Source organism: Nymphalis io, chromosome 29 (genome assembly GCF_905147045.1).
Source record: "Nymphalis io chromosome 29, ilAglIoxx1.1, whole genome shotgun sequence".
In the NCBI taxonomy this organism is placed as follows: Eukaryota; Metazoa; Arthropoda; class Insecta; order Lepidoptera; family Nymphalidae; genus Nymphalis; species Nymphalis io.
The window spans coordinates 432,632-447,580 of NC_065916.1; the positions used below are offsets into that span (position 1 = coordinate 432,632).

Sequence of the window (14,949 nt, forward strand, 5' to 3'; positions counted from 1 at the left end):
CACAAAAGATACCAACTTAGTTCCCTAGACGTATTGACGATGTACAGTACAGTAACAGCCAGGGAATATCCCACTGCTGGGCTAAGACCTCCTCTCCCTTTTTGAGTTATGGTTAATATTTCGCAGTTTCCAGTGACGAAATTTCCAATACGCTTACCTTTTTAAAATAAAATAAAAGTCTATTATCTTGGCAAAGAACTCAGCGTGATAATTTTATTTTACGTTATCAATGTGGCAATTACAATTTCCTGTGAAGTATTCGATGAGACGATTAGATCTTATCAGTTGACGCGAGATAAACTCGAGATTTGATCTGAGGACGCCATGGGAACGAATTTCGAAGTAAATTTAATGTTTGTGTCGTTTTACGTTATGTTTATAAACAAATTTTGAAATTTAAGTTAAATAATGACATGTAATTTCGAAATTTAAATTAATTAACCGAATATTACGGATTCAAATTCAAACAAAGTTTTCATGTGCTTCGTTTTTTGTTTATAATCTATATGTATAAAAATATGGCGTTCGCCAATGAAGGAAAATATAGTTTCTTTTATATGCGCCAGGAGGGCTAACATTTTTTACTATGCCAATGTCTATGGGTTTTGGTTACCACTTACCATCAGGTGGCTCATAAGCTCGTCCGCCTTCCTATTCTAAAAAAAAAAGACAGACATGGAGCCTAAACTGAGATGTAAAATATGTAATTATGACTGATAGAATAATGCAATTGTTTATAGGCTCATTTACACAATAATAATAATACATTATAAACTGACCAGCCGGTTGGCGTGGTTGGTGGATGATTGCATTTCACGTCGAAGGTTGTGGGTTCGATTCCCACCTAGGACAGATATTTGTGTGCATGAACATGTTTGTTCGTCCTGAATCTGGGTGTAATTATCGATTTAAATATGTATTTACAAAATAAAAATAGTATATGTAGTATATCAGTTGTCTGGTTTCCATAATACAAGCTCTGTACAAGCTTAATTTGGGATCAGATGGCCGTGTGTGAAAAAATTAAATTATTATTATTATTACCCGTCCCGGCTTAACACGGTTAGAATAAAAGTATATATAAAACGTTTATATAAAGGAATATATAAAGAAATATTTTCATTTCTTAATGCTTGGTAGCTGTTGAGAATCTTTAGTAGTATCAATATCAAACCGGCAAGAAACTCACTACTTATTCTTTCTTTTTTTTTTTAAATACAAATTAATATAAACTACAAACAGTTAATACCTGCACGGTCCAGCAATCCTTCAATCCATGCATTTTGTCAGACATATATTCAGATACAGAGTAATAGGCTTTACTCATAAGATTATTTCTTATAACTGATTGAAGCCTGCTTAGTGGCAACTCAAGTATTTCATGATCCTTGACGTGTTACCAGGAAATACCATTAGGCTTACGGATAGTATATATTTAAATTGGATAAAATAAAGGCATTTATTCGACTTGCCTTCTCGTTTCAATATCGCATTCCCAATTATATTGATAAGTATTGGCATTTCCTGCCTCGCACAACTATTTTGTGTATTTATTTGTGTTTATAATTCATCTTGTGCTTGACGGTGAAGGAAAAAATCGTGAGGAAATCTGCATGTGTCAAATTCCACTGAAATTCTGCCACACGTTTATTCCACCAACCTGCTTTGGAGCAGCGTGGTGGAATACACTATAATACGAACACAAAGTGATAATTATTTTTTATATTATTACAAACAATAAGTGATTTAAAAATATGGGCGCCATATATAAATTATAACATCGAATATTTATTATAAAAACAAACGAGTAATTTAGTGATACGAATGATTGACACAAGGTGAGGTTAGGTGTTTTGACAAGAATCCGCAAGGAAGGGCCATTCAGGTGTGGGTACTACTCTCCAGCCTGTCCCTACTCAACAGGGGGCAGGTTTACACGTGCGTGCGGCAACAGGGGGGGTCCGTGGTGGATCTCTCTATCGCCACCCATGTTGTAGCACGCAGAGTGTTGAATTGGAGAGTAGAGGAGGAGGTGGAGACTTTGTCGGACCACAGGTACATCCGATTTGAGATCTCTACCTCTCGCAGGTCGGTGGAACCCTCAAGGGTGCCAACCACGCTTCCGAGGTGGTCTCTTAGCCAGCTAGATCGTGAGCTGGCCAGAGAGGCTGCCATCGTACAGCGGTGGGGTTCCATAGGAAGGTGGGAGGGCGCCAGTGCAGAAGAGCTAGCGGGCCACATGCGCAGTGCCCTCAAAGAGGTCTGCGATGCTGCCATGCCTAGGTTCCAGCGAAGAGCTCCGCGCCGGCAGGTGTATTGGTGGTCGCCCGAAAGAGCAGAGCTTCGGGTGACGTACAGCCGGGCGCGAAGGGCTTACGCCCGTTGTAGGAGGCGCAACGGCTTTGATGCGGACTTGGAGGGACAGCTATTGGCCGCTTATCGTCAAGCTGAAAAAAGACCTACAGCTGGCGATAAGTCAGGCCAAGGAGAAAGCTAGGGAAGAACTACTGGCGGGCTTGAACCGGGACCCCTGGGGGCGTCCGTTCCGCGGTGTGCGTGGAAAATACCGCACGCAGGGTCCCCCGTGACAGAGACAATGTCGCCGGATCTCCTCCTGCGCCTGGTCGGGAAACTCTTCCCCCATCCAGTGAGCATGTCCCTCCACAGATGGTCCCTCGCTCCGTGATTGACGACACAGTGGCTCCACCACTGGACACGGAGCGGGAGATGGAGGTGGCCTTCGACGGCTTGAGGGCCAAAAACACTGCGCCGGGCCCAGACGGGATTCCAGGGCGTGTTCTATGTGACGCTCTGAAATACCTAGGCGTAAGGCTTCGGGAGCTGTTCGACCAATGTCTGTGCAGCAGTTTCCGAAGCCTTGGAAAAAGGGAAAGTTGGTCCTGTTGCCAAAGCAAGGTCGACCGCCAGATTCTTCCTCGGCATACAGGCCGATTTTGCTGCTGAACGTGACGGGCAAATTCTTCGAAAAAATTCTCGCTGCCCGTCTTATTCAGCACCTCGACGAGGTGGGGCCGGGTCTGTCAGAGGCTCAGTACGGGTTCAGGGCGGGTCGATCAACTATCGACGCCCTGGACGCCCTGAAAACGGTGATGCGGTGGCCCGAGGGGACGTAGTTCTGGCAGTATCGATAGATGTTGCGAACGCCTTCAATAGTCTTCCTTTCGAGACTATTGGGGAGGCACTCCGATACCACGGGGTGCCTTCCTATCTCAGGAGGCTATTGGGGGCATACCTCCAGGACCGAGTAGTCCTCTGGGAGGGGAGCGATAGGCGTAATGTCCGGCGTCGGGTAGGCTGTGGCGTTCCACAGGGGTCAGCTCTCGGCCCAATTCTGTGGAACGTTGGCTTCGACTGGCTCCTGCGGACATCCGTCCTTCCCAGAATGGGGGTGTTGTGCTACGCGGACGACACTCTCATCACGGCGATAGGGCGGAATTTTCAGGAGGCGGCTTGCCTGGCCGAAGTCAGTACGTCGCTCACAGTGGACCGCATAGGAATGTTGGGCTTGAAGGTCTCCATCTCAAAAACGGAGGCCCTCTTATTCCACGGTCCACGTTGAGGCCCCCCTCGAGGGGCGTGTATCACCGTCCAGGGGACGGTGATTAAGGTGCAAGCCCACATGAAGTATCTGGGCCTGACCCTGGACGGAAGATGGAGCTTCGGGCAGCATTTTGTCCAACTTGGCCCGAAGCTCATCAACGCTGCTGCTGCCTTAAGCCAGCTCCTACCAAATGTAGGAGGGCCGGAAACGCCATGCCGGCGATTATACGCCGGTGTTGTGCGGTCCATGGCTCTGTACGGTGCTCCCATCTGGGTGGACGCTCTCACCGCTCTGAACAAGGTTCTCTTGCGAAGGCCGCAGAGAATCATAGCGGTGAGGGTGATACGCGGATATCGAACACCCATGTCCAGGTGCTTACTGGACGTGGGTGCTTCGGTAAGTACCTGCACGGAATAGTCAGGCGGGAGGTAACGCCCTCCTGCCACGAGTGTGGTGCGCCTACGGACACGGCATGCCACACTCTGATGGAGTGTGTCGCTTGGGAGCCTCAGCGCCTTTCCCTGGCGACTTTAATCGGCGGAGACCTTTCGCTACCGAGCGTGATAAATGCCATACTTGGTAGCGAAAGGTACTGGATAGAGATGGTCTCCTTCTGCGAAAATGTCATGTCGCAGAAGGAGGCCGCGGAGCGGGAGCGCGAGGAGAGTGCCTCCGCTGACCCGCTTCGCCGAAGGAGACCGGGGAGAAGACGTCGGCGCTATGCGCATCATCTCCTCCCGCCGTGAGTGTCGCCGGGGCTAGGGGGTCTCTGTACCCCCAGTACCCCCCAGGATTTGGAGGCCCGCAGGAGCGGGCCAACCGTCGGGACGGCACGGTAGTATGCGCAAGCGATCCCGTGACGTCCCCCGACAAGACGGAGTACCCACTCCGTCTTGTCCGTTGGTTTTTTAGTGGGTATTCCAGCGCCTTCAGCGCCGGCGAGTCCCACATACCCCCCCACCTCATGTGGAGAAAACACATAAATGTGTTTTTCCAGCGAGAAAAAAAAAGGTGTTTTGACAATTTTTATTTATTTATTTTTCCTTTTTCTGGCGTGTATCTACGCTATTTGAGCGCAAAATATTCTGCCAATGTCACTTATAAAAAGATGACACATAGGATACGAGAACATTCGGTTTCAAATTTTGAAGAAAAACTATGTAAAACTACAGACAAGTTATATTATTAAATAATATAACATGTCAAACTGCTTAGATACATTTTTATTATAATATCCTACATATGTTTATTGTCTATAAGATTATCATTAATTATGATTAATGATTAAATGAACTTACCCTAGTTTGACGCATTTTCTTGTTTGAACTATAAAACGATGCAATAATAATAATAATAAAATATATAGAAATTATCTTGAATTCAACTTCAGTGAAAATTGTAGAATTATTAAAAAAGATATATAATATAGATATCAGAAAATGACTCTTATTAAATGTGGCATTTAACGAAGCCTGTTTTTTTTAATATGATTTACAGATTGAGCTATCGTCTTTTTAATTAAAATTAAAAAAAAAAACTTAGGTGAGATAAGCAATTTTAAAAGAGTTAAGTATTCTAAGTAATACGATTTTTATATAATTATAAAAACAGCTGTTTTTTTTAAATAAATAAATGAAAATAAATCATTTCGATTCGTTCGTTAAGTCTAACTTCACGACCTAAATCTTTAATATTAAATCTGAATTTATCTTAATTTAATAATATTGAAATAAACATATTTATTATATACTCTAGTTATGTGCATAACTATACATATAACAACAATACAATAATGAACGTTTAAAAAAAACATATAAATAAAAAAAGCCAGACAGTGTTGCGCAAATCAAGAAGTTACAAATCTAATTATCCGACCGGGCGCTAATTATCCGACCAAAATCAAAATGTCTTTGAAAAAAATATGTCGGACACAATACAATATCGACGTCTAAACTTACCATTAATAATCTTCCTTGTAACATCAACGACATCAAACCATATTAATTCTTCAATACTCTAACATTTTTCATAGTTGGTACATTAATTAATTATCCCACACAACGCTTAACATCGCACACATAATGAAAATCGTATATTTACACATTATTTCACATAAATATATACACGGAATTGTCACTTTGTTAGAATCATGATCGTTTTTAGATTCAAAAATATCGTAATACTGACACACAGTCCGCGAGGCCGAGTTACTCCTACTGATTATTTCATAGCAATACATAGCTATGATTATGTAAAATAACATGAATTCGTAATAAACAAGCGAATATGACCCTTAAATAAATAGATGGTGAGTTAATGTTTCTATGAAAAAACACCGGTGGTGGTTTCTCACCCCATCTACGAGGCGAGTGCGAGGGATGCTTCGGGAAAATTCGCCTAAACATGACAGAAAATTATCCAGTTTGACATTAACAATGATTTTTATTTTTTTAATCTTTAAATAGATCCTTATTTATATTTATTTTTTATTTTTATTTTGTACATAAACAAAACAAAGGATAATATAATTTAAGCAAAAATTATTACTAAGCATCCTGTAACAATTAATCAGATTTTGTTTTAGTTAATATTATAATCTTATTGTAACAACCGATTATATAATGTACCATTATAAATAAAATATAAAGTTGCTAATAAATATTATAGTTAAAATGAGAACAAAAAATGAAGCAATAATGCTATGATTAAAACAAAATATAAATCCAATATATATGACAAAATGTTAAAAGAAAATTAACATTTTCCAATTACTCACATCACTAATTCGATCTTCAGTGTTGCCAAATAATAAAATTTCTATTTAATTAAAATGTCGCTATTGTTCCCATGAATAGGTATATATAAATACATCACGTATATACGCCATAATTAGGCCAAATACAAGAGGCTTTCATTTTCGTTCAGGGTTGATGAGGGTGTTATTGACCGAATATAAATTAGTCACGGTTAAGTAGCTATATTGTTTCGAATAAATTGTCGTAATAATTAAGTTGTTACTACCCTTTTAATCTTTTTGGGGCTTAATAATACGTATACCAATTTAAATTTTTGTCCATCATTAATTAACATATTTCATTTTAGAGATAATACTTAATGTAACGTAAAGTGCCATGCATACCTATTAGTTATATTATAGGCTAAATTCTTTTTTAAAAATAACGTTTCATTTTGTGAAACTGTGCACTAATTTTAGCGCAATATTTCTATACAACATTTGATCAAAAAGATTTTATTTATGTTACGTGTTCTTAGTTTGCCTTATTTTCTTTTTGTTTTATTATGAAATGAAAATGATGTAAAAATAATGCTAGTTCTTGTTTTACGCAATACGATTATAAAATAAATAGCATTGCACCGTCCGCGGGCTAAAATATAATTAAAAAAAATCTTTAGTAATTTTTATTTATTTTTATAACCTTTGATTATTAAGCTTACAAACCGTAGACAGAGAATTTGTTTCTCTGTCTACGTTACATACCAATGAAAAGTAGCAATACTATTGTTATTTATTTATAAAATTTATTTTAGTATTTATATAATAAAAAATGCAACTTATTCTGGAAATATAGTGGTGTAGATACTAAATATAAGGTGAAGACTAGATTTTTTAAATTATTAAGTAAAAATCACTTTTCTGAGAGTTGAGATCATTAATTGAATACATTATAATTACAAGACTGTATGATGAATTGCTTTTGCTTTTCTCTGAGTCGAAAAAATGAATATATAGTGTGACATATGTCAAAATAAGAAATAACCTCTATTAAAAAAAACAAACTTATATAAAAGAAATATTGTTGTTATAATTCATATATTACCTGTTAAAATATTATAGAAAAAATATTTATATTGTTTATACATATTAATTAAGTTATTATGAATATCGCTCGCAAGGTCTCTTCAATTATACCGTATCACAATGCCCGGAAAAACCTGTACAGAAAATTTCGTATTTCCGCTTCAAATTGCGACTCGTCTGCTCAATCACAGCCTCAAATTAGAGAAGAGAAATTTGATTTTGAAGATTTAAAAGTTTTGGAGCGTGTTGAACGCAGGAAAGCTCAAATTTCGCCATTTATGAAAGATGTTTTCATGTCTATATTCAATCGTGATTTACTCGCATTTCCTGAAATTCTAAACAAAGAAGAATCTATGGCTTTAGACGACAGAGTTGCTGCATTGGAAAAGGTGTTTTCTGATCCAAAAAAAACAAAAGATGACCGTAAAAAGGCGTTGTTACAAACAGGCATGTACGGCGCCCCAACAAGCCTTACAAATGGTGGATTAGCGATGAATTACACAGAAAGTTTGAGGTATTTAGATGTAATATCAACCGATATAGAACTTGGACTAGAGTTAAGCGACCACTGGGTTTCTTTAAACGTTCTTAAATTAGGTTTGAGTACAGATGCTTATCAGAAATTGGTTAACGATTTAATATCTGGGGAAGAAACTATTAGTGTATGTATAAGAGAGAAGGTTCCGGAAAGGTTATTGCAAGCTGACTTCCGAACAACTGCTGAAATGGATGGGAAGGGTTTGTGTTACATTTTATTGAATCATTAATTTCAGGCTTATATATTTAATAACATAAGATTTGTTACAATTTATCACATCAATAGGCCACCAGATGGTAAGTGTTAGTGGTACTTTAATTGCTATTTGTTACTTAGGATCGATAACCACATTCCAAGTACAGGAGTAAACATAAATAATAGACTTTGACATTGAATTAATGCAACATCACTGATTGAGATCTTAAATTTTGGTATTAATTTGTTAAAAAAAAAACCATTTTGAATGATTTTGTAATTGTTATAAGAACATTGGAAATAAAATTAAAGTGTAATTTAAATCAATAATTGTTGGTAGTGTCTAATATAGAAGACCTATTAAGTTTGTTTACATAGGACATAAAACTGCGCATAAAACAGGCTCATATTTGGCAGGATGGTAATTTTGACAAAATGTGAAATAATATTTATGTATATAGCTTTACAAATTTTCCCTTACAGGTGTTTGGCATCTAAATGGGGAGAAAATATGCATGAATTCAACTGGCTACTTACTTGTACTCTGCCTGGTTGAGAAGACACGGTTCAAGGCATTCCTTGTACATCCCGGAGCGCAAGGAGTAAGAAGTGACAAGAATTTTGTCACCTTCATAGAAACTCCTGGTAAGAAATACAATTTATAATAATAATAATTTAAAAAGATGCTTAATCACTAAAAATGCTGAATACAATGACAGGATCAGAAAACTTGGTTAAGACTTACATCGTCTCAAAATATTCATAAATTTTTCAGCCACCCCCTTAGACGAGATAACAGAAGAAGCATTATCACAAACACTAGCAGCATCCCGCCTGTACACGGCCACATTGTGTCGGAACAGCCTAAAGAAGTCGATGCATACTTGCTTAGAGTACATTAAACCAAGGTACTTTTCAGGTAACCATTTTGCTTTTTTTTATAGAAGCAAAGTCAAAGATCAAAATATACTTTTATAGGCCAACACAACTTTTGAATCATTTTACAAATTTAATTTTAACATAAAGCTACCACCAGTCCGGAATGTATATTATATAGAGAAGAACGGAATCCCTGATCGAAAAAGTGCCTACCTTGCCTCACATAACACGTAACGCCGAAGGTTCTGTTCTGAACTATCACGCTCGCACATATATATCCTGCGAATTTCTAATCAAAAATCATTATATACTAGTTTCTACCCATGCCTTGCGCTCGCGAGTGATGAGTGGGAGGTGTCCCCTTTGTCCTTTTCTGTATAATTGACAAATTGACCGAGAAGGCCTAGCGATCTGAGATGATCGTGGGTTCAAACCCGGGCAAGCACCACTGAATTTTCATATGCTTAATTTGTGTTTATAATCCATCTCGACCTTGACGGTGAAGAAAAACATCGTGAGGAAATCTGCATACGTCGTATTTAACTGAAATTCTGACACATGTGTATTCCACCTAACCACATTGGAGCATGGTGGAATAAGCTCCAAACCTCTCGTTTTTTGAGGAGAGGAGGCCTTAGCCCAGCAGTGGGACATATACAGGCTGTTACTTTAAAATTGACAATGTGAAATCAGAATTTCACGATGATTGATCGAATATTTTAAACGTGAAAACGTAACTAACGAAGGAATTTGTTCCTTCGTTAGTTACGTTTTCCCATTAATAATATTAGTAAATATTTTCAGGTAAATCGCTCACCGAAATCCCAACGATACGAGCGATCATAGGCGACACGCTGCTGAAGATGTACGCTAGCGAAAGTGCTGAATACTTCACGGCCGGCTTACTCGATGGCTACTTGGAACCAGACGCAGAGCTCGAGGTTGCTATGTGCAGGTCTGCAGCTGTTTTTATTTTCCGGGAGGCCAAATGACTTCACCTGATGGTAAGTGGTAGCAGAATCCAAACGCGACGACGGCCAGTACAACCCGCAAGATGCATCTTCACGCCTCGTTTGTAGAAACCCAAATGTGTGCTACATTTTGGTTATGGGGGGAGAATATTTAGATTTTAGGGGTTACGGCCATGAACAGGTACGTCTTGGTTCATGGCACCGATGGAAAAATTCTCCCGTTAACTCTCTTCGCAAAAGACGACTTGCCACTCATGAAGCTCAGCCAGGTCGGGACGCGTTCATACGTTTAGTAACCTGAAATGCCTTCAAATTATAAATCATTTATAAACTTAGGGGTTACTTAGGTAAAAAGGTGGCCAGTCGCGGTAGCATGCGATAGCGATCCCGTGGCGCTCCTCGTTAAGACGGAAAGGGTACCGCTGGTTTTTTAGTGGGTATTGCGGTGTTCGGGGCACACTCGGCGCCTTAGACACCGGCGAGCCTTACATACCCCCCCCCCCCCACTTCCCCATGGGGGAATCGCGTAACGCGTTTTTCCAGCTTTAAAAAAAAAAGGTAAAAAAGTGGCCTATGTACGTCCTTTAATAATAATAATCATTTATTTGCATGAAACATAGTTTTTCAGATGTTATGATTTCTTTATAAGTCTCTTATAAATTTCGCCCACGATAGGCACGCATATATATTTGTTAACGAGTAATTAATATTAAACATAGATCACACCAATTGTACATTAAAATAATTTTATTAATATACGTATAAAATGATAAAAATAAAAATTGGTTTAAAAATTAAAAATAATTAATTGATATCAATGATTTACTTAAGTTTATACATTCAAGTTCAAACTTGCTTCGTTTCAAATTTCATTAAAATCGGTTCAGTGGTTTGGCCGTGAAAGCGTAACGGATAGACAGAGCTATTTTCGCATTTCTAATATGTATTAGTATTATCATGATCTTTTGTTTATGTAGAAATTTCATAGCGGACCACGCGCAGAAGCAGCTATTGCAACTCCTCGCGGTACCGGGGATGGAGATGCAGGATCGCTGCCTGGAGCTGTTGGAGGAGATGAGGCTGCTGACCTTGAGGGGCGAAAACACGGACAACGTTAATATGTACATAGGTGAGTGGGTCGTAGAAAAAATCTATATAAATTAAAAAAAAATGTTAAAATTGCGAAGCGCAGCTGCTTTTATTTTATGTTATATATTTTATGGTATGTTTGTTTCGTAGTTACAGTAGCAGCCTGTTAATGTCCCACTGCTAGGCTAAAGGCCTCCTCTCCCTTTTGAGGAGAAGGTTTGGAGCTTATTCCACCACGCTGCTTCAATGCGGTTTGGTGGAATACACATGTGGCAGAATTTCGATGAAATTAGACACGTGCAGGTTTTCTCACGATGTTTTCCTTCACCGTCGAGCACGAGATGTATTATAAACACAAATTAAGCACATGCAAGTTGAGTGGTGCTTGCCCGGGCTTGAACCCACGGTCATCGGTTAAGATTCACGCGTTCTAAGCACTAGGTCATCTCGGCCATCTCGGTTTAGTAGTTACGTTTTTCCGGAACGGACCTACTGTCGTCCATAGGGTCACCGGGTCTTTTTTTTTAAATTGTTTTTGAATTAATTAATAATCAAAGAAAAATTATGAATAAAAACATAGTTTCGTTTAATAAATATATTTTCCGCAAACGTCGAAAGAGCTCTCACGTCGAGGGGAATTGTAACATGGCACTGCTACACTCCAACTTGTTAGTTAAACTTGTAAAGGCGCTGACACACGATGCATTTCCTGTGGATACATTTAATAAAACTGCAAGCGATGGATTTTATAGTGTGCCTAGCGCTTTACCCCCGGCATTGGTCGCGTCGTAATTCTGAATTGCTAAATAACAATATCGATTGAACTTTCTCCGAAAATTAAGGATTTTCATACACACCTTCGCCCAACTATCACTTATTTACCTTAGGGGTTAAATTAAATTAAGTTAAATTAAGTAAATTACTGGTGGTAGGGCTTTGTGCAAGCTCGTCTGGGTAGGTACCACCCACTCATCAGATATTCTACCGCAAAACAGCAATACTTGATATTGTTGTGTTCCGGTTTGAAGGGTGAGTGAGCCAGTGTAATTACAGGCACAAGGGACATAAAATCTTAGTTCCCAAGGTTGGTGGCGCATTGAATATGTAAGCGATGGTTGACATTTCTTACAATGCCAATGTCTAAGAGCGTTGGTGACCACTTACCATCAGGTGGCCCATATGCTCGTCCGCCTTCCTATTCTATATAAAAAAAAAAAATAAAAAAAATAAATTTTCAAAAATCCTTTCTAAGTAATGAACTACTTTGTAAAAAGAACGCGTACGCTTTGCTGCTAGCTCCAGTAGGTGCGTTGTTGATGGAAATAGGTTTTTTAAAGAGATAAATCAAAACAACTATACAACAATAAAGTAAACGCATTACGACACGTACAATTTACACACAAAAATGGAACAAAGGAATCAAGACTGAGCAACTGAAATATTATTTATGAGATAGCCGCCACAGCCAAGGAGTGTCGTAACGCCAGCCTGGCCGGCTGATGAGTTCGGCAGGGCCAGTTCCCAGCACGATGATCATCAGATGATATATAGATATATATATATATATATATATATATATATATATATATATATATATATATATATATATATATATATATATATATAGAGAGAGAGAGAGAGAGGTAATATATAGGAAGGTAGTATATAATATACGCCACTCACACAGTGGACTAGAGAACAGAACCAGAGAGGGGAACCTCCCCCTATGCGTACCAATAGAAGTTTCAAATCAAAAATATATTAAATTTCCAGCGCTAAATGGAATACACCACGCCGGCAAAACAATGGCCACCGAAATAAAGCAGATGCGGAACCCACTGTTCAACCCATCGTTTATTTTAAAAAAAATCATCACGGACAGACATCAAGTAAGTTTTCATTGTATTAATTGATTGGTTGGTTATTTAAGATTAAAAATATATTCTAAAATTTCAGGAGAAAGATAATCCGAAGCTGGACCTTTATCTGTCGGAACATCTGCACCCGACGCTAAAGCAATCGGCCGAAAAGCTGGAATACTGTGTACTCAGGATGCGTTTCACCTGCGAAACCTTGATGAGCAGACACGGCCAGGAAATAGGGAATGCGTTTACGTGAGTACAAATTGATCACGTGATATTTGTGACAGGAAATTACCTCCCGCCGCGCTTCCCCGTATCGTCCTCGAGTTAGAGGCGAATGATGAGAAAATCCTCTTTTTTATCTGTAGTTTTTTTATAACATAGAAAGGCAGACGAGCATATGGGCCACCTGATGATAAGTGGTCACCAACGCCCTTAGACATTGGCATTGTAAGAAATGTTAACCATCGCTTACATAGCCAATGCGCCACCAACCTTGGGAACTAAGATTTTATGTCCCTTGTGCCTGTTATTACACTGGCTTTTCACTCGTCAAACACAACAATACCAAGTACTGCTGTTTTGCGGTAGAATATCTGATGAGTGGGTGGTACCTACCCAGACGAGCTTGCACAAAGCTCTACCGTGCTCTAGTCGTACAAAACAATAATAGTATATCTAATATGCATGTCAATTAAAACATCTAATTAAAAGTAACAAAAAATCATCAGTAATTTTTAAAATATCAAATTTTAATTATAAATTAATGTCATTGTTATAATAAAAAAACATCCATTTTATAATAATTTATTTCTAAGAATTTTTATGTATTTATTTCCAGAGAATTAACAAGACTCGCAGAAGCGGCGACTGAAATTCTAGTCATGAGCTCTGTTTTGGCCAGAGCGTCCAGGTAACACAACATCTTACTGGCCATTTTTTAGTTCAAATAGATGAGTTGAGTGACCACTCGATGTTAAGTGGACACCGCCTATTAACAGCGATTTAAGTAATATTAACCATTTCTTGCGCCACCAACCTTGGGAACTAAGATGTTATGTCAATTATGCCTGTAGTTATGGCTCACTCACCCTTCGAACCGAAACACACAATGCTAAATATTGCTGTTTGGAAGTAGTGTGTGATGAAAGAACCATCAGGTTAATCTCTCAGTCGGTTTATTTATCTTAAATGAAATAATATTATAGTTTAAGAACAGAAGAGAAATATAAATTAAAAAGAAGTAATAATAATAATGTCCTCCAGACCGATTTCGGCCACGGCGAGAGAGAGAGAGATTAGCCAACTACGCAGGAGATATTATAGTGCACAAGTGTGTGCGCAAACACAGGTGCACTCTCTATTCCCTAACTCTCATAATCCGATGGGACGGCTATCCGACACGACTGGAAAGAATTCAGGCGCAGGACCAACGTCTTTACGTGCTTTCCGAGGTACAGGAGTGTACACACTTCCAACTTCCAGACTCCGGGCTGCTACTGAGAATTTTCTGACGGAAAAACCCAATAACTTTCTATTGGCCCGACCAGGGAATTGAACCCAGGACCTCCGGGTCTGCGGCCTTACATCAAGCCACTAGACCGACGAGGCAGTCACTCACTAAAAAGAAGTAATTAATCACAAAATTAAGAATTTAACGACATTTTATTTTTAATATCTGTTACAAAGAGCGTACTGCATCGGTCTACGTAACAGCGAACTGGAAATGAAACTGTCTTCGTGTTTCGTCGATAAGTCCAAGGAGAGGGTGCAGAAGCTACTGCTGGAAGTCAACGACGGCGAGTATTTGAATTTGGACCACTTCAGGATCCAATTCGGAAAGAAGGTTTTGGATAATAAGAACGCAATCGTTGAAAAGCCAACGGCAAGAGTTTTTTGGTGAAATAAATTCTGTTAAATAAAAACATAGTTTTATTTTAATGGCAACATTGGCTGTCAGTTTGATTTTCTGTTTATTTATTTAGGATCGAATGAAAGAAACGTTTTGCTCGTTTAAATATATATTTATGTTT

At 38.9% G+C, this 14,949-nt stretch overlaps 2 protein-coding genes across 2 annotated transcripts in view; one reads left to right on the forward strand and one right to left on the reverse strand.

Annotated features, from left to right (window-relative positions):
* Positions 1-5,788, reverse strand: part of LOC126779461 (glutamate receptor ionotropic, kainate 2) — a 64,036-nt gene extending 58,248 nt beyond the window's left edge. The window contains exon 1 of the mRNA XM_050503439.1: positions 5,521-5,788. The gene's annotated coding sequence lies outside the window, so the exon portion shown is untranslated. The remainder of the gene's footprint in view (positions 1-5,520) is intronic.
* Positions 5,789-7,329: 1,541 nt separating this feature from the next.
* LOC126779492 (complex I assembly factor ACAD9, mitochondrial) lies at positions 7,330-14,835 on the forward strand. The gene is made up of 9 exons (XM_050503514.1): positions 7,330-8,120; positions 8,599-8,760; positions 8,891-9,034; positions 9,799-9,949; positions 10,943-11,094; positions 12,828-12,943; positions 13,011-13,168; positions 13,758-13,829; positions 14,606-14,835. Exons 1-9 carry the CDS (start codon positions 7,460-7,462, stop codon positions 14,817-14,819), a joined length of 1,830 nt encoding a protein of 609 aa, XP_050359471.1. The 5' UTR covers positions 7,330-7,459; the 3' UTR covers positions 14,820-14,835.
* The last annotated feature ends 114 nt before the right edge of the window (positions 14,836-14,949 follow it).

Excerpts from the sequence above, each read along its gene's own strand:
- LOC126779492 (XM_050503514.1), top strand. The coding sequence starts at position 7,460 with ATGAATATCGCTCGCAAGGTCTCTTCAATTATACCGTATCACAATGCC. Across the intron at positions 8,761-8,890 it reads CACCTTCATAGAAACTCCTG|CCACCCCCTTAGACGAGATA; the intron begins GTAAGAAATACA and ends TAAATTTTTCAG. Across the intron at positions 11,095-12,827 it reads CAACGTTAATATGTACATAG|CGCTAAATGGAATACACCAC; the intron begins GTGAGTGGGTCG and ends TTAAATTTCCAG.